Consider the following 21,522-nt stretch of genomic DNA (forward strand, 5'->3'; position numbering starts at 1 on the left):
CGTAGCACACCCACAAGAGGGGCAAGCATACGGGATGTGATAATCAGCAACATGGGTACGGGATGTTAAGATGAGAAGTGTATTGCACACTGGTAACACCAGACCATATAGTAATCACACTGGATATACAAACCCTGACCACAGTCCCTGTCCAGGAAACACAGTGGAAAACATGTGCTAGGCATTATGTGCACACCCCCAAAATGATGTTGAAGCCATGAAAGTTCCCGTGCAGGTGCAAAATATGGGCCACGCCTCAGAACCTGCAAGACAGCCACGCCATGAACACCGCCAGGAATGCTTGGATTATGCAGTCCCAAATTAAAACAAGACACAGTGCCTAAATCTGGCATGGTGGACACCAGCCATAAGCAAAACATGCAAGAGAAAGAGGAAGCGACTACATGATAGAGCAAGCATGAACAATGACGTAATTACTGATCAGTAGTATGGAAATATAATCTGTCCACACATGCAATCCAGGAAGGCCAGGCTCAACAAGTGGAATCTGTGAACCCTGTGCCAATGTTACACCTGCCCCAAGTACACAGACAACCACCAACTCCACCCAGGAAATACAAATATATGTGAGAGATGCAACCATCCATCCAAACCGGAGGCAGAGCTCCCCCAACTCAGTACACCCACAACAAGTCAGTAGGAGAAGGTAACCACACACACCACAAATACATACCCACATAGACCTACCACAACTGCAAACCAAACACATAAACACAGTAAGACATTCCCGGAGGCAGAAATCACACACACAGCACACCAACAGAGGCCAATAAAGCAGACACCCATTGAAACATCCTCCAAACATAGCACATGCAAAACATAGTACACAAAGCTGGTGTGCCAAACAGTCACAGGCCAGAAGGAGAAACAACATGCCTGATACAGTTGTAATAGGTGACTCCATAGTCAGACACACTGCTGTCCCGCACAGCAGACTGAACAAAGGAAAGAGTACAGTAAGCTGCCTGTAGGCCGCCACAACATGCCACATAACAGAATTATGAAGGTCACTCCAAAGCCAACAGAAATATGATGCAGTTATAGTCCATGCTGGTGTGAATGACCCGAGGTGTACTGGCCTAGCCTACATGTAAAGAGACACAGATGAGCTATCCGATTATGTAGTCCAGGCTGGTATGACACCCACCGTTTGCAGCAACTTACCCTTACCAAGAATAATGCCACAGTAGAAACATGGAATGATCAGTCATAGCAAGTAGCACATTTACTGGTGTCAGTCCAAGGGGATCCAATGTCTGTCAGGTTGGGATGTCATGCTTGACAATCCATGCAGCCGCCCTTGGGATGGCCTGCACCCATTACCCCTGGGCGTCTGAATAGTGGATAAGGCGTTGGCCACCTCCACACAGCCTTGTGTAGGCAAGGCTGAACAGACTGACCCGCCACCCGAGAAAACATAAGTGGGAAGAAACATAAGGGAAATGATGACCGATGCCAGATGTGTACACCCCAATATGCATGCCCCCTAGGCCATCCCCAGAATACAGAACATCGATGTCTGTGCAGTGACAGAAACCTGCTGCAAGGCCCCTGACAGCACACCAGCACTACCAGGTTATACCATGTACCATGTGTCATGGCCCCAAAACCTGGAACACTACATAAAAGGAGGTGGGTAACCATAGGCAGCACAGACACCCAGACGTCCAGGTAACTGACAATGTACAAGGCAGTGGAGTTCACCCACGTGCAACTAACTGTAGGCAAGACTGCTGTGCAGTCTGTAGTATGCTACAGACCGCACTCTCACACACAATAACCCCCCCCCAACCGTCCGTAAGACACTGGAAAGTATGAATGTCCCACCAAATACCAGACAAGGTACCACGAAATACCGCAAAGGTGGTAGACCATTATGTATGGAAGGAGTAACCAGGGACCAAGGGACACAAGTGAACAGTAACCTGTTATGTGACACCCACATTGCCAATGTGGCTAGGAAGACTGTGTACATGTGACACTGTATTAGGAAAGGAGTCACATCTATGGCAACAGAGGCCACTGTGCCCCTATACGTTATCCCAATCACACCCATAACCCAGTACAATGACTCATGTGGGATCTACCTTACCTGACACCTGCAGCAGTTGGGAAGACTGCAAAGGTACCTTACCAAGAGGATAAAGTGTCATACATAAATGTCATATGCTGCTAGGCTGTAGACACCCCAGCTGACTACAGTTGCAGACTGCCCACACAGAGGCATTGCATGCCCATTGTAGGAGGCCATGCCTAACACAGGAGTGATGGACCTGCTCCACCCCAGACAACACATATCCATTGGAGCTGCGAGAGTGAGAGATGTCAACCCCAACACATAATGGAATAGCATGTGCTGGTGGGACAGACACATAATCCAGAGGCTCCTCACACCCTGGACCAGACTCCCACCCCATGTTAGGCAGAGCCCCTCACTGACATTGTTCAACAGGAATCTTGGCAAGTGGATGGATGATTGTAGAGTTACAGTGGGGGTCTTCACTGTGTGATGTCCAGACAGAGGCACAGCTAAGCAAACAATACATGGCCATAATATCCAGATAGCAAGGGGTCTCAAAAGCCACACACACTCTGGCTAGCCTAACAAATGCCCAGGGTGGATAGCCTAGTATGAACCTATGAACCTATGTAGATATAAATTGCACAGGACATGAAGGATAATCCTAAGGCTTACACAACTGACGGTAGGAGCCATCTTGTGAATCCACAGATATGGACTGAATCACACAAACACCACAAACACACACACATATTGCCAACATACATCCTGACAGGTGCAGTGCAAACCCACACACCCCCATGTATGCAGAATATGTATCCCAGCAGACAGCTGGCCCCCTGACATAGCAGATGCTGAGGTAACAGACCACATCTCCAAAGCAAAACACACAGCAGCAATGGTATGAGATGGTGACCTGGGCGATGTGCAACATGGAGTCTAAGATGAATGGAATGCCACACCACACTACTGCTCAATGCCAGCCGTACCACAGAATATGTACCCAAAGAGCAGTGTACAGCAACAGTGGACCTTCACAACAAAGGTGTTGCCTGAGTGGATACTGAACAGTACTACCCCAGAATCCTGAGAAGCCCAGATTGCACAGCTATGGAAAGGAGCAGCATGTACCACAGAAATATGGATGTCGGGGACCTACTGACACCGGACCCAACACAGTGTGGCACTCCCAAGTGCAGATCCTGCCCCTAGCCATGTTGGACCCAATCGAAACAGTCATTCAGGTCATTGATGAGGGCAATGTGATCCACACAGTGGATCTGGACCTTGCAAAGGCGTCTATACAATACCCTACATGTTCAGTATAGATAGGCTCACCTGTGTAAATATAAACCCACATGTCAGTAGAGGGGTTGCAAACCAGACCAAGGACAGAACAGATATGGTCAGACATGCCTCAGCCATGTCAGACTACAAACCAGATATAACTGGCATCCCACAAGGCTTGGACCTCGTATCCCCCTCGTCTGGTATATATGTCCCATAGGTACAGGCAAAGATGGAAGGACTGTGTCCTAACATGTTTGCAGAGGGCTACAAACCGCTCACCACATATGATCCACCAGCTGACACATGCATCCCACAAAAGGGCCACATACAAACAGACAACTGGTGCCATAGCTATGTCAGCAAGCTAAGTGCAGAAATGTGTATAGTCAACCCCCGTGGATATACAGTAAGTGTCCACCAATTACCACATAGGTGTTAACCCATTATGTAGTTAACATGTAATGAGAGACCTGGGGACACAGGGTGATAGATACCCTGCACTGGACAAACATGTGCTGTAGTGTTTACAGAAACATACCATATACCCACCTAATCATGAAGGATGTCAGACCTACACAAGGTGAGGTCATTGTGGCTCTGCAGTCCTCCTGCATCAGTGGGTCAATCGACTACAATAGCCCCTGTGGGATGTACCTCAGCAGACACCTCCATCAACTGTAAAGTCCCCAACAGTACCACAGCAGGAGTATCAATCAGCCTACACACATGCCATGTTCTGCATGTGTTGCTGGCATCAATGAAAATGCTGCACATAGTACAATCTGAATGGCAGTGAGCTATGCACATGACAGACCTGAACCCCAGCACTGACTTACATGGGACAGGCTGTACTGTGTGATCCATAACACAGAAGCCACCCCCACCCATGAGTGAACCCTCAGCACAGGCTACCCATAGAGTCACTTATCAATCGTCCTCAATAGGTAACCTGATGGGTGGACGGGAGATGGTAGGCTCATCCAGGATATCACTGTCATGTCACAGGTAGAAAAAGGCACAGTACACCAACCATTACATTGGTCATGGCAAGCTCCACTTACAATATGTGTGGAAGGACAAACACACTCTCCAACTTGCATTAGCCATGGACCAGGGCACAACGCTAGTGTATGCAATTGTACACCTATGTTGTGGGATACACGAACAATGTTGGGCAAGTCTGGTGTAAGTAGTGCATATCAGTACAGAATGCAACATGGTCAGATGTACACAACTGGGCCCGACCAGGCTGTTGTGCCCATGATCAGAATGTAAAGCAGTGATAGCAGTCAAGCCCAGGTTACTGTCCACCACAGTCAAAGTACCGCCAGTACACTATACAGTACTACAGTGTTAGGTCAGTGTGAAAGGATGTTGACGACTGCATGCAAAGTATCCCATGCAAACACCGCAGGCACAGTATAATCCTGTTGTGTTGACACACAAAGCAGTTGTACAGTAACTACACAACATGACACACAACCCACAACCATGAACGGGTGATAGTTTGTGAAGTTCACACACATCCACAAATGTGGTGGGCTGCAGAGTCCAACATATGGGATAATCACACTGGGCATGCTCACACACTTTGACAACATGCCATGTGAAGGCTGAACTGGGCATGCTCACACACTTAGTCCACATCCTGGTTTAGCAGTGGACACACATATCTGGTATTGTTATGTGTTATGCCAGGGTCCAACCACATTACAGCAGTCTGCCCAGTGCACACAGTGAAATGACTACAGAGACATACGTGACATAGTGGATCCCTCCCATATGCAAACAGTTTCCACAGATGCAGAGGTCGTCCATACCAACAGGGAATGCTATGGCAATAAGGATATGCAAACAGTCTATTAGCGACAAATAATGTGCATTTGACAATTAAACATAATGGTGTAGAGGTCAACAATAGGCTGTTTGCCCTAGGGAATGACAGCTTAGCCATAGTGTGCTTGGTGTCTGCTTCCCCACAGGATGCACATTCCCCTTTCCAAACACAGATGATGTCAGCACCCTAGAAGTACAGCAGGAGAAATGAAACTCCCCAGTAATGCGAATAGCGCTAATGCGTCCGTCTCAAGTGTCATGACATAGTTAGATAGGGGTTCAAATCCTGCAAGTGCTCAGTGTGTGTGCGTGTGCGTCTGTCTGTGTGTGAGGTTGGCGTGTGTGTACATTTGTGTGAGGGAAATGTCCCTTTTGGCAAACAGGAAACGACACTCAGGATGCACATTCCCTTTCTAAACACTGCTGATGTCAGCACCCTATAAGTAGAGCATGAGAAAGGAGAATTCCCAGTAATGCGAATAGCGCGCTCCGCTAATGCGTCCGTCTCAAGTGTCATAATATAACTAGGGAGGGGTTTGATTCCTGTGAATGGCAAGTGTGTGTGTTCGTGTGAGGGGGGTTAGTGTGTGAGCGGAAAGTCCCTTTTGGAAACTGGGTGAACAGACTACAGGATGCCCCTCCCCTTTGCTACACACTGCTGATGTCAGCAACCTATAAGTAGAGCATGAGAAAGGAATACTCCCAGTAATGCGAATAGCGCGCTCTGCTAATGCGTCCGTCTCAAGTGTCATAATATAACTAGGTAGGGGTTTGATTCCTGTGAATGGCAAGTGTGTGTGTTTGTGTGAGGGGGGTTAGTGTGTGAGGGGAAAGTCCCTTTTGGAAACTGGGTGAACAGACTACAGGATGCCCCTCCCCTTTGCTACACACTGCTGATGTCAGCAACCTATAAGTAGAGCATGAGAAAGGAATACTCCCAGTAATGCGAATAGCGCGCTCTGCTAATGCGTCCGTCTCAAGTGTCATAATATAACTAGGTAGGGGTTTGATTCCTGTGAATGGCAAGTGTGTGTGTTCGTGTGAGGGGGTTAGTGTGCGAGGGACAGTCCCTTCTGGAAACTGGGTGAACGGACTACAGGATGCCCTTCCCCTTTGCTACACACTGCTGATGTCAGCAACCTAGAAGTAGAGCATGAGAAAGGAATCCTCCCAGTAATGCGAATAGCGCGCTCCGCTAATGCGTTCGTCTCAAGTGTCATAATATAACTAGGTAGGGGTTTGATTCCTGTGAATGGCAAGTGTGTGTGTTCGTGTGAGGGGGGTTAGTGTGTGAGGGGAAAGTCCCTTTTGGAAACTGGGTGAACGGACTACAGGATGCCCCTCCCCTTTGCTACACACTGCTGATGTCAGCAACCTATAGGTAGAGCATGAGAAAGAAATACTCCCAGTAATGCGAATAGCGCGCTCTGCTAATGCGTCCATCTCAAGTGTCATAATATAACTAGGTAGGGGTTTGATTCCTGTGAATGGCAAGTGTGTGTGCTCGTGTGAGGGGGGGTTAGTGTGTGAGGGGATAGTCCCTTTTGGAAACTGGGTGAACAGACTACAGGATGCCCCTCCCCTTTGCTACACACTGCTGATGTCAGCAACCTATAGGTAGAGCATGAGAAAGGAATACTCCCAGTAATGCGAATAGCGCGCTCTGCTAATGCGTCCGTCTCATGTGTCATAATATAACTAGGTAGGGGTTTGATTCCTGTGAATGGCAAGTGTGTGTGTTCGTGTGAGGGGGGTAGTGTGCGAGGGACGCGTCCCTTTTGGCAAATAGGATAGGACACTACAGGATGCCCATACCCTTTTCTAAATACTGATGATGTCAGCACTCTATAAGTATAGCAGGGGAAGAGAAAACACCCAGTAATGCAAATAGCGTGCTCAGCTAATGCGCCTGTCTCACGTGTCATAACAGTCGGATAGGGGTATGAATCCTGCAATTGGCAAGTGTGTGTTTCTGGCTGAGGAGGTTAGTGTGTGTGGGGACAATGTCCCTTTTGGTAACTGGGTGAACAGACTACAGGATGCACAGTCCCCTTCGACACACTGTTCAGCAGACGGCCATGGGCCTGGCACAGGTTGTCTGTTGCCATGATGCCCCTTTGGAAGATGCCTGTGTCAGCTGGGTAGTCGATTATGTTGTCCAGTTCGCAGTCATCTGCATATTTGGACAGCCACAGTTCATCCGTGTTGGCCTGTACCTCCAATAAATATGTACCTAACAAGAGGGTCCCAGGACTGAGCCTTCTGGGACACATCCTGGAACTGTTATGGGGTGTGGCATGGCTCCAGCAATGCTAAACATGTGTGTTCTGTCCATGAGCCACTGTGCAATCCAGCTAGTGACATAGGGGCTCATATTCAGGCTGGTGAGCTTGCCCAGCATGGCCAAGTGGGGTATTGTTGCCAAGGCGTTTGCAAGGCCCAGGTAGGCTGTGTGAACTACCTTCCCCTCGGCAATGGCCATGGTGACTGTAGCAAAGGAATCAACCGGGTTACACCCGGTAGTGCTGGTGTGCCCCCAGTAGCCCTGAACCAGGCATCTGTTACTGCACACATATCGATGTTTCCCCTGCAAAGGAGTGTTTTGGGTGCATGCATGTGGAGGATTAGACATCTGGCGTTGTGTAGCATTGCTCTCAGTGTCTTAACCCTTGTGATACCTATGAAGGTGGGTTCGTCATGTGAGCCCTGCCTAACATAGCCACTATGGGGGTAGCAAGAGGCTTTGCCAATATCCTATAGGCCAGGGGGGACAGGTGCAGGCTGTCCCTAGCAAAGCAGGTAGTTCAACAGGAGATGGATGTGTGAAGGTGTAGTGCCTGTGACTTCCTAGCAGTAGCATACATGACTGCTCACGTGGACACATGTCAGGCAGGTCATATGCACTGTGTCACAGTCAATGTACATGTGAATAGGTCAAACAGTAGCAACCTCTCAAGTGGGACACGGCCATACATACAGTAGGCTACACAGATGGCACTAGGAGTCCACAGAAGCACTATAACTATGCATTGCAGGTGTGATCGGTATTCCAGGGTAATTGCAAGCAAACATGCATGCAAACAAAGGTACAGTGAACAGTGCTCCATGTAGTCCATTGTACAACAAACAAGCTGTACCAGTTCCATAAGGTAACACTGCACATATGCAGGTGCTATGCACATGTACATGGAAACACACTGGTACGATGGCCAGGGTCCAGTCTCAGTGCACACAAGTGTACGGAACATGCATGTACTGTCAGGATGTACAATAACTGGATAGAAACCCATGTGCCCATACCTGCAGTACTACACATGTCAAATAACAGACACCGATCCTTCTCACAGCGGTGCCATACTTAGTAGGATGTATGCTCCCTGGCTTGCCACCACAGTATCCCTGACATGTATGGGGACTCTCCCTCCCGTGACAGTTTGTTATGTGTGTTGGGGCTGTGTAGTATGGTAGGAGGTGTGTGCATGCAGTGCTAGTGTGCACCTATGTGTCCTGTACCACTTGTGTCATTATGCACACATATCAACGTCCTCACACATCTGCATTTCAGAGTCTAGTGTGGCCAACATGCCACTTGCAATTTACATGTCCATCATTGTGTGTTACTACATTCATTACCCATCCCCTGTGCTACCTATGTATGTAGGCTGCTGTTGACATCATTACCAACAGTATGCCAACATGTGCAGATGCTACACTATGGTACTTACCATGGGTGTAGACAACAGGACATGACAATCACACAATTACTGCATCAGGCATGCTGTGATATACCCACAATTAAATCAGCACACAGTACTGTTCAACACATGATACTATTACTACACATCTATGTGGTCACCCTGTGCATCAGTAACATGTTAACCTGTACCTGCACAGTTGTTACAGACTGCAGGAGGTGGCACAGTTTCATCATATGCACAGGGTATGAACCCGGTATGCCTGGGTCAGCCACCCATACCACCAATTGACATGTATGTGTATGTGTGTTGGTGAGGGACAGCAGTAGAAGGTGGGGCAGTGTTGCTGCAGTGTGTGCGTGTATGCGGTAGCCCTAGGTGTTGCTATATTGCATGTGTGTATGGATGCACACAGTTCCACCTCATGGCTGCCATTTACTGGTGGTTGTGGACAGCCACAGACTGTACCTGCCAGGCCATACAGATCAGTGTCTCTGGGCACGGACACGGTACCTGTGCCTTGCAGGGGTGCTACGGACCGTATCCGGGACCAACCCAGACTGGGTACTGTCATCTGAAGCAGGTGTTCGCTGACTGGACACAGAGCCCTGTCGGGCCTGGCCAGAGCCACGTGCACGTGGTCTCCTGGGGCGGTCTGATGACAGCACAGAACCAGCATTGCTGGGGCTGCTGCTGGCACTACGGGCGGCAGCCCTGTTGTCGCCCACGCCGACTGCCAGCTGCTGCTGTTGCTGGCATACGCCACGTCGACGCAACCGCCCACCATCACCCTGGCTCATGGACATGTAGTTGTTGAGACGGTCTAATATGTCCCCACAACGTCTGTCTACGATGTTGGTGAAATCACAGATGGCGGCCGCAATGTCACGCATACCGTCGGTCATGGCTGTGCGACATGCTGTCAGCTCCCTCAGACCCTGTCTGGTGTACCGTTCCATACGTGACTGTGCCTGCATGACAGTCCGGAACATAGCTGAGGTTGTACGTCCTCTGTGGGCACGTCTGCCAGGGGCAGTACGCCCATGGATGCTCCCACGAGAACTCCTGGACAACTGTCTGTGTGGTACCATGTGTGGGCCATGCCCATGGCTGCTGTGTGGGGAAGCATGTGCCGCAGGTACCACACTACCCTGGTCGATGCCCACTGTATGCTGTCCAGCACCTAGGGACAGTGGTGACAAGGGGTGTAATGGCAGGATAACTGTGCGCATGGATGGTGTTGACAGCTGTGTACTGTCAATTGGCTGACCAATGGCGGACCCTGGCATACCGTCCTGTGCCACTACAACAATGTCATCAGTAGCAGTACCCACAGCACCTGACTCAGTTTCTCTGCTAGATAACACCAGAGCAGCAACAGAACCTGTGGGAAGTAAACAGGAAACACAGTTTACAATGTCTTCACACTGCCAGCGATGCACACATGCACAGGTGCACACATGCACACATGCACAGGTGCACATGCACACATGCACAGGTGCACACATGCACACATGCACATGCACATGCACATGCACATGCACACATGCACACATGCACACATGCACAGGTGCACAGGTGCACACATGCACACATGCACATGCACAGGTGCACACATGCACACATGCACACATGCACACATGCACACATGCACAGGTGCACACATGCACCCATGCACACATGCACACATGCACACATGCACAGGTGCACACATGCACACATGCACCCATGCACAGGTGCACACATGCACCCATGCACATGCATGCACACATGCACACATGCACACTTGCACACTTGCACACTTGCACACTTGCACACGTGCACACAGTTCCACACAATTGAACAGTACTCAGTATGTGTGATATTGACACACAGACACAGACACACCTACATGCATACAAGGGGCACCACTAAGTGTGCCAAAAGGTACTATTACTACCAACATCTTAACAGGTAAAGTAAATAGACACTCACCAGCATGGATAGGCTGCACTGCAGTGATACCGGAGGGTCCTGCAGACAGGAGGAAACCGATGTTAGTGGGCACAACTGTGCCAATATTACGGAGTATGATACAGGTCAGGTGAACAACAGTCACCTTTCAAAGGTCTGCAGCTAATAATGTGGATATCACACTTGCACATTATATACTATGGTTGCAGCTACAAACAAAGGACACACCACACACATGCATCAACTACCAGTGTACACAACAATCAACTACACATGTGACATATTACCTGCACATTCAGTGTCCTGCTGCTGTGCGGCTCCAGCCTCCATCATGACACATGTCTGCTGCTGTTGTTGTTGCAGGTGGACTGGAGCCACTACACTCAGGAGCAGTCCCTCCAGTCTGGTGAGTGGGGGATGTGTAGCCACCCCACCACCTGTGGCGACCTGTTGCCTGTGGATATCTGATGCACGCTGACGGACATGTCTAATCAAATCACTGCAGTGATGTCGTACCTGCTCATATGTCCTATTATGCATGCCTATATCATTTACCCGCTGGACAAGGTCCTGCCACAGTGCAGCCCTCACCTGCTGATTCTGGCTTGTGCGGGAAAAGAGTGTTGCATAGTCCCGCACCAGGCTCTGGTGTATCTCCTCATCCTCAGCCACGGAGTAGGTTGCATGTCTCGGGTGGGCCATGTACCTGGGAATAGAGATAACATGGTATCAGCAATCTATGTTGGCAGGCCTTGGCACACATCATACACATGCTACTTGACTGTCATAATAACACATATCACACATATGTGGCAGCTGTCTGTCTATTGGTGGATACACATGTAGATGGCCAGGTAGCAGTGCTCGGCCATCAACTGTTGTACAGTACCTGCCAGGCTACGTACGGCATGCCACTGGACACCAGCAGTCAGAACACCAATTTCAGTGGGGTGCACCTCCTCACTCTGTGTGTTTGTATCTAGGTACTGTATGGCGTACATCGGCGACTACTGTGAGCTGACAACACCCTGCTTGCCCTGGATATACATATCCCACCTCCACCACCAGCACAGATGGCTACAGTGCACAACATTACAGATACAGACGTTACACTTTGTAACACTGATATGGTATCCTTACAGCCCACTGGGCCAGTGTCAGAGACATCACACAATGCTGACCCCTACACATTTGCTCTCTACAGACATCTCCAAGACCACATGGCTCATGCATTCCCATATATGTCCAGGACACTGTCCACATAGGGACAGCATCCTGTCCGTCGAACCCCAGCCATATACTGATTGTATCACACTTGATGTAAGCTACTACGAGACAGAGCATCACTCTCTGAAGGGTGGGTATGTCTGAGCAGCACTGGTAAGGGTCTATTTCCCATCACGCTGACCACATGGGCAATGTTGAGTGGGACATCAAGCGTGATACTGCAGATGACCATGAGGCCTACCTGACCTATTTAGCGACCTGGTCAGGAACCATCCTCTATGCCCATGGTTAGTACACCACACATATCTCACCTACACCACAGCTAGACCACATTGTGGCGGACAGGGTCAGTGCAGGTGTCACCCCACCTTCCCCCTGTATTAAGGCATGGGTATCCCTGCTGACCCTGACCGCAAGGTCATCACAGTTATCCATGTGAGAGACGCCCACAGGTGAGCGGACTACACGACGTGGACGGGACCTGCTGGTATCCACAGTTGCATGCTACATACCCTCTGATAGGCGCTAGACACACATATAGAGGTGCTATGTTACACTACCTGGACTACAGGGTATGTACCTGTACACTGGAGCACAGCACCAGTGGTTCCACTCCATGCAGGAGGCACCTCACCATACCAATACAATACAACACAATACATGACATTGTAATACGATACTGTGCAATATGCTAATGCCCCCGTGTCTACAGCAGCGTACTGTTCTGCTAACCTGACAATTGTGACACATGTGGTGTGATGGTACCTGCTGCCGTCACACAGTTACACAGGGTGACACATATGGCATATTACCTATCTCAGTGACATGCAGCAGGGGTATGTGTGACATGTACACATGGGGGGTCTCGCATCGTAACACTGTGTGGTTTGTTGCAGGGTGTGTCCTGTCTGTGAGTCTGAAGCCGCATCTACACATGTGCACTAAATTGCAGTGGCACAGACGACACACAGCAGACAGGTAGGTCGTATGGTAGCCGGTGGTACACTGCCTGTTGACATCTGTCATGGGTGTGACCTCCATATGTGCATCTGGGGGTGGTAACCTGTACGTGGGTGGCATACGTGTACTCTATGGTGGTGACAGTCACTGTGCAATGGTACTGTGTTTGGGTGCATTGTCACCGTGTTGTACATGTCACTGTGTCCTTCTACATATCTGTTGCTGTCGTGTGAGGTCCATACCATGGCATACATTACGTGCTGTGGGGGGTACACCAACCTACATTTCCATGCCTGACTGACCATGTGTGCGGACACATACCATGTGCAGCTGTTCCAGGGATTGTGTGCCACTGTGACTATCATTGGGGCCACTTTTGTACACATGTTCGATCTCTGACCACCCTCATGGACTGGTGCATATCAGTGGGGTGCACCCATTAATATGTCTGGTATGCTGCAGTTGTGACTGTGGGTTAGCATGAGCATAGGTATTACTACACATTTCTGCCATGCGAGTGGTGAAGACTTTCTGGACCCCATAGTTACCATTGCATGTGTTACACCTTTCTGCCTACTGTTTGTACATTTCACATGGGGTCTGTGGGGCATCCCTGTAAGACATTCACTGTTGCTATGTCTAGGTTCTTAACTATTCAAATATGGTGGTGTTGTACCCGTCATGTGTGCAGATATTTGCAGGCTGTCCACATGTCTGCCTCATAATTTGGTCATTATCTCATGCACACCTTTATCTGGCAGGTCAGTCTGGGCTCAGGTCAGGATATGGTGACAAACATTCAAGTTCCAGACTGCATACCCTTCCAAACATCCCACAAGGTGTAGGCCCTGTTACTTTCTGAACTGTCTGCATTTGTTGTAACTTCATTTGTAATGTGTCCCTGGTTTTGGGCCTTTGCTCCACATATTTTATTACTTGGTCCGGATGTGTTCCTGTAAGAGGTTGTGGGGTATGGGCAGTGATTATCCTGCTGTGAGTATGTGTGTGTCTTGCAAGGTGCTATGGTGACATTATTACCTACTAGCTTCCAACTAGCATGGCTGTTTCTGTTCACACACTACTATTATGGAAATCCACCAGTATTGTTTGTGATTCTAAATGTCATGCTTTGTGTACTACACATCTATATTCCCTTTACATTCATTCCTACTGTTAAATGATATATTTACTTTAGCACAGTGTTTCTATGTAAGAGTCATGGCTTAGTGGTAAGTCATGCAGACTATAGTTGCCAAGGTCCTGGGTTCGGGACTCACAGTGGGATTTTATTTTTCTTTTGAACTGAGTACAGGACCTGTCAATCAAAGTGACTAAGGCACTTTTAAGCAGTTGTAACCGGGTTAGCGCTGGTTTGCGCGGAGCTCATGCATGCACTGGCGGTTAGCTCAGCACACAGGCACACCAGCTATTTTCTTTGAAAGAAAAGAAAATGGGGAGACAGGAAAGTGGTGAAAAAAGGGTCACAAAGAGGGTAAGACTGTAGGGAAACAAGCTTGGGATGTGCAGGAGGGATGTAGATAAGGCCCATAGCTGCCCATTTCTTCAGCAGCAACAGCTGTGCATATGTATGTAATTTGGTGTGACATTTGAAACCTTCCACCCCTGAGAGAGGTGTCAGGACAACAATAATACCTGTTGTACAGCCAATTGGAATTGATGGGTTCCATGTCCAGTAGACATGTGTGCGGAATGGGCAGCTATGTATGGGGCGTAATTTTTTTGTGGGTACAGAGTGCCCTTTTTTTTTTTTTCTTCAGGTGAGAGTGGTATGTCAGGTGAAGGTAGTCGGTACAGCTGGGGAGGTAGGTTGGGTAGGTTAACAGACAAGACAAACAAGACACATACAGGGGCGGTGTATGACACATGTGGGGGGGTTACACAAATGACGGGGACGGAGGTTGGGATGTCCAGAGCCCATGAGCCCACAGATGGCAACAGTGGAACTGATATCCCCACCCATAGGCAGTTGCCACTGTTCCTTCACTGCCCAGGACGGGGCTGTGCTGGGGGCTGTGTAGGCGGGGCAACGGGCAAGCCCGTTAGTTGCGCCACCCGTGCCTCGAGCTGGCGTAGGGGCTCGAGGACAGAGTCCCGAATCTCCCACGCACCACAGTCCGGACGCCACGGAGGGTGAGTGGTGGATCTCCTCCGGCCACACTTGCAGAGGCGAGCCCCATCCTGCAGCGCTTCCACCCGCAGGTGGCACAGGGCCACCGGAGGAGGGTCCGGACTCGGCACTAGTGCCAGGTGCACTCGCCAGCTAAGGTGGGAGAGGTGGGTCCGCGGAACCCGCCTTCCCTGTCGTTCTATGTTTTGCATTATGTCATTACAGTTTGGGTTAGTGACATATAAAACCATTCACAGTTAGTTTTAACAGCATGCATTAGTATTCCCATTAACCACACACCCAGTTATTCACACCATTGAACAGCGTGCATAGCACATGCATAATTTCAACAGTAATACACAGTCCAACAACATGCAGGGTTGGTTGATGGCAACAGGCCATCAGGTGTGGATGTATGAACAGGCGGATGCATCAACAGACATGCAAATATATATGACCCAACAGGACAGTTGTCCAGGGGTGGTAATTGTGATTGCACATACCATTTTCCCGTGGAATGGGTTATAGATGGTTAGAGGGTGGGGTAAATCAGACATATTATTAACACCTTCAAATACGACCACATATGCTGTACATTTCTAATAGCTACAGTTATATACACACTACTGTTCTGACTACAGTGTCCTATATGTTAACTACTTAACCTTGCAGATGGGACTGCTACTGCAACATAAGTCTACATTTTATTGCTGTTCATACACAAGTCATATCGGAATTTGTGCAGATACATCTCCTGTGGACTGTTCTTTCTATAACTGTAGACAGGTGTGGATGTTTGGAATATCAGACAGTCATCCTATCTGCATATTTCGGACTGGGAGCAGCATATCCAGGTTTTGGTGTACACATTCCACATGCAGCAACACTTTGAACAGATGTTTCTGTTTGGTTTTGGGTCTCACATGCATTTAATTATGTCCTGACTGCAGTATACGTTATTCAGGGGTTATTACTACTGTAGTGCTGTATTCCTGACACTTTCTCACACTCTCTCACTTGCTTTCATTTTACTATTCAGACTGGTACTTCTAAGCTTTATTGACATGTTTTAACAGAATTATTGCAGTTATTTCCAGCACTCTCACTTCTGTCATGTTTCAGATTTCCCACATGTATTCATCTCACACTGGTGGATTCATCCTCTTCTGCAGATATACTCTACCTGCTGCTGCTGTTTGTGTACTATTTTCTTACAGGCAGGGCAGTTTTATTTACAAATATGTGTTGGACAGTCTCATGATTATTTTCATCTTACAGGCTGGGAACTGTTGTAATCAGGCAATACTTGCATAAACTTTCACACTCTGTGTGTTGCAGATTTAATTCCTTCCTGGCTACACTGCACTCTTATGCTAACTGTCATACATTTATACATATTTACAGTTACTAGTTGTGGATTACTGACCTGCCTGGTGGCGCAACCGCACCAGCCTATCAGCATAGGCTCTGCGGTTCACAGAACGGACACCTGCAGCTGTAATATAAATGAAGTAATATTGGAATACACATCTCCATGATTTCAGGTAGTTTAACTTTCTACAAACATAATTAATTTATACTTACTCAGTGGTGGGGCGTTGGGTGATTGCCAGGCCTCCTGGATCCAACGGTTCAGTTGGTCCTGCTTACGTCTCTTCAGGTCCGCATGGTGGTGACGGACCTGCTCACCTGTCCTAGGAATTCCTGTGGCACTGGTGAGTTCATGAGCCAACTGGTCCCACGCCTCAGCCTTGTGCGCTCCCCAAAGGACCTGGCCCTGCATGAGTTGGGCCTCATGGTTATGGACTAGGAGCCAGGCCATGTACCTGGACTCCTCAACACCCCACCTCTGCGCTCGGAAGCGACTACCCTCACCTACACCTGACATTCTAACTGCAGGTCTGTTCTACAATCGTTTATGCTGTGTATTCCCGCCTATGGGGCTTATATAGTCCGTTTTTCCCGCACATATCTGTGATTGGCCGGTTTGGAATTGTATCCACTTCAGTAAACCTGCATTGTCATGCTGTGGTTTGTATTCATTCCTATATATGGGCTGATATTGCATTTCTATGTACTGCTGTCATGGCTTAGTGGTTCTGTACCTTGACTTTGGTGTATGGCATTCTGGGTTCGAACCTGGACTCTGCTTTTTATTTTTCAGGACTGTCTAGACATGTTGAGGGGTGTGTCTGTGTAAAGGCATTTTGGATACTGCTTGCTCACCGTTGCCCGTCGGTTAGCTCGTTTGCGCGGTGCCCAGCTCCGCGCAAACGGGGTACGCCGGTTTAACACTCATTTGGCTATTGGCACGCATATGCCGCTTAGCGCAATTAGGGGCACATATATTTAGCATGGTAAACCGCTGCTCAGCTACAGGCACTCGTTTTGCAGCAGTTAAACCTATGCTTATCTACGGGCACATAACCTCACTCTGTTGAACTGTAGCTCAGCTATGGGCATATCTGGCAGTTCATATCCATTTCTTAGCTCACATTTATTCAATATAGATAGGCTATTACATTGCATTTTACATATATTCTGGTTTTATGTGTACATATATGTGTCAGGGACTTGTTTCCTGCTTTTTTTGGGAAAAAAATAAATTGTGTTGTGGGGGCTCGAACCATGAATGCCTGCTCTGCAGCCGGCACCTCTACCGCTTCGCTATTGCTTTCTAGCTTATTTTGCATAATTAGTTCTTATATGCTTTCCCATTGACTGCTGACTGTAGCTGCGCTACGGGCACGCCCGCGCACACGTGCGCACTCACGGTTAAACATCTTTACAATTAAAAAAAAATATGACATGTTCATTTATATTTCTTTTATGTTTAATAGTCTGTAGGGGCATGTGTTGTGTTGTGTTTATTCACATTTCCGTGGACTCTGTTGTGGGTGTCTGCTTTGGGCACTTTTGAACTTCTGGGGGCGTGTCCGCTTGCAGGGCTCAGCCTACGGACACGCCCCCTACTGTCTTACACGGCCGTGTTCGACTTAGGTGTGATTCAGCATGCTCTCATGAATATGCAGAGCATGCTGACATCACTCAGTTTAACTGCAGCCTCCGTGTAAGAGTTATAACTCTTACACGGAGGCTTTGTGAATCCTGGGGTTAGATCCTCCAACAAATTGCTTTAAGTGTAACCAAACCCAGCAAAAGAACCGGACAATGTTTGTTCTTCTATAGCATTGCTAAACAGTGGAACTCCTTACCCTCCCTTATAACTCAAACTGACTATATAAAGACATTTAAATCATTATTAAAAACATACTTCTTAAATAACATGTCTAGCAACTGTAAAACAATCAGGCCACCATAAGACCATCCCTAATCAATCCTAGCCAGTGATGGGAGTGATGTATTAAAATAAGTAATATAGTACTATAATATATTACAATTTCTAGTAACTAGTAATATAATTAGTTACTTTTTCAAAATAGTAACTAGTAATAGTAACATATTACTTTTTTAGTAAATAGTAACTTAAATGTGAGTTACTTTTGAGTTACTTTTGCTTAAACCAGTGGTTTTCAATGTGGTTGATATAGCCTCCTAAAGAGGGATGTAAAACTTCCGGGGTCCCTATATAGTATGAATAGTAATCAGATGTTAGGAGATAATAGGCACTTTGAAGTGGAAATTTGGATACAAAACATAATGTTGGCACATCTCATAGCACGTAGCATTCATAATAGATCATTAGAATTAGTCTGGAGCAAAACTGACTTCATTTTCTTTAGCACTGCAAGGATGTGAAAGCTAATGATGACCAGACTACAGCCCTGCCCTGGTACTGTGGGACTCTCACCCACTAAAACATCTCCTAACACTGGACAATTCTAGCCTGACAGAGATCATATCCTTACCTTGCAGTATAATAAATGGCATCAGTTCTTCATACTACCATCAGTCGGAATCAAACTCATCACTCATCAGTTGAGCACCCGATGCCCCAACCCACTGCATGAAGCAGGACGCTTCAAGTGGATCTATGATCTACCAACTTTTGTCTTGACAATATTTTGTTATGTTCTATTTAAAATTCTTTTCAGGTTTCAGTTTTTAGTTGCTGAATTTAAACAAAATGTGATAGGTTTTTATAGGTCTTGTGCTGCTGGCTGGTTTGGTTTAATTATTATCTGTGACTCACTAGCTATAAAGACTAGTCTTCTTTTCCTTTCGGCTGTGCCCATTAGGGATCACCACAGTGGATCATCAGTCTGCAGAACAAGTGGCAGTGGAGTTTTACACTGTTGAGTTGCCAGCCCAGCATTCAACCTTCTTCAGAAGGCACACACATGCAGACACTCACACCTAAGGCCAATTTAGAATGTCTAATCCAGCTGTAGCATGTCTTGGGAATGTGGGAGGAAACCAGAACTCCCTGAAGAAACCCACTCAAACACAGGGAGTGTAGATCATAATGTGTCTGTTGTACTTTTAAAGCCACTGTAGTTTATGGGCACATGCATAGAAAGTGCTGAGCATGTGCAAGTAGAGTGCCATTTTGTGTAAGCAGCTGGAGTGAAAGAATATATGTGTATAGCCGTCAGTCAGTTAGCTAGTTTGCTTAAGTTTTATGTTCCAGTCATCCATTCCTGATGTGTTTGTGTGTAATAAATATCTTAAATGAACACCCAAGCTTCATCATCTTATTTGAATACACAAGACGGGTGACATGTTCTCAGAATGGGATCCGAAGTCAATTTATTTATCTATCTATTTATTTATTTATTTAAATTTGTTGACTGGGAGTGTCCGACTGGACATAGGTCCATTTTCAGTGGAGGCCCGGGGAGAAAAGCTCCACAGTAAAATAAACAGACAGTAGTTACATTGGATTACATAGCGATTAACAATTTAACATAGCAATTACTTACAACATATTTACAGATGAAGAACATAGTACATCAGTAGACAACTAGAATCTTTATCTGTGAAGTACATAACAGGCATTAACAAATGTTACAATGAGAAGTTCCTGCTGTATAATAAGTACTAGGCTTATGAGCATCTGAGCTTGCTATAATCAAGGTAGTTAGTGGAGTGGAAAGAAAGGTAGTGGCTGGATGGGGTGGATGATATTAGAGTGGGAGTTGCAAGGGCATAGCCAGCATGGTTTAGGTGTGCTTTTAGTAAAGATTTGAAGTGGGTGCATGATGGTACGGAGGTAATTGTGGGTGGGAGTGAGTACCATAATTTGGCTATGGCGCAAGAGAATAGTGCTTCACCAGCAGAGTTATTGGCTTTAGTGATCTGCAAGTGATTTTTGTTGCTGGATCTTAGTGGTCTGGTGGTGCGATAGGGTTGGAGTAGATTCTGGAGGGATGGGACATTTAGTGGATGGTTTACTAGTTTGTGGGCGAGTGAGACTTGATACCACTGAAGGAGGTGAGGGAGTTCAAGCCAGCCCAGTTCAGCAAGTGAGAGACAGTGGTGACTACGGTAGGATGCCCCTGTGGCAAATTTGGTGATTTTGTTGTAACAGGTCTCCAGCTTGTTTAGATCACATTGCCTTAGGTTGGTATATATTGGAGAGGCATAAAGTAGGGTGGAGATAAGGTGGGAATTTGCTATTGAAATCTTTGCTGCTTTGGTGAGAAATTGCTTATTTCTGTATAATGCTCCTAGTTTTTTGTGGACTTTTTTATGGTCATGGGTATGTGAATGTCAAATTTTAGTTTATTGTCTATTTCCATTCCTAGCAATTTGATGTGTTCAGTTGGGTATATAGTGGTGTTGTCTTTTGCTGTGATGTTAAAGTGAGAGTTATTTTGAGTATGTTTGGTGGGTTGGAAGATGAGTAGTTTTGTTTTGTTTGGGTTGAGTATTAATTGGGCATCGGATAACCATGTTTCAACAGAGGAAAAGGCTTCCCGTGTGACTTTTTGCAGTTTGGGTAGGGACTAGGCTGAGCAGATGATGGTCGAGTCATCTGCGTATTGTATGAGTGTTCCATGTTTGGTGGCAGAGGCTAGATTATTGGTGTAAACAGAGAAGAGTAGGGGTCCAAGGATGGATCCTTGGGGAACCCCTATGGAGACAGGTAGTTGGGGAGATATTTTTCGTACAGAAACCATAATGATTTTGGTACGGATAGGAGAGGGAATGAGCACTTTGTACCAAATGGAGAAGATGAAGTAGGTGATCTGAATAATTTGGATGAATACCCCCCTTTAAGGAGGTCAGAGAGAATAAGAAATTACCAGCAAAAAAACTACCAGTATGGGGGGTATATAGGGGCAAGGGGCATGCAGAACAACAACTACAACAGCAGCAACAAGAGATTTCAGCAGTGGAATTGATAGAAGAACATATGTTTAGCAATTGTATCAACACAGATTGTATTTTTCCCAAGGCTGCATCAATAAATATCAGGGTTATACTAT

At 47.1% G+C, this 21,522-nt stretch overlaps 1 protein-coding gene across 1 annotated transcript in view; it reads left to right on the forward strand.

Moving 5' to 3' along the window:
- The window catches only part of LOC122795985 (cGMP-dependent protein kinase 1-like), a 1,306,845-nt gene that overhangs the window by 1,002,969 nt on the left and 282,354 nt on the right, over window positions 1-21,522 (forward strand). The window contains exon 13 of the mRNA XM_044064466.1: window positions 14,385-14,402. Coding sequence (XP_043920401.1) covers window positions 14,385-14,402 — 18 coding nt within the window. The remainder of the gene's footprint in view (window positions 1-14,384; window positions 14,403-21,522) is intronic.

The sequence above is a fragment of the Protopterus annectens genome, chromosome 2.part2 (assembly GCF_019279795.1).
Source record: "Protopterus annectens isolate FY-2018-M chromosome 2.part2, PAN1.0, whole genome shotgun sequence".
Taxonomy (NCBI): Eukaryota; Metazoa; Chordata; order Ceratodontiformes; family Protopteridae; genus Protopterus; species Protopterus annectens.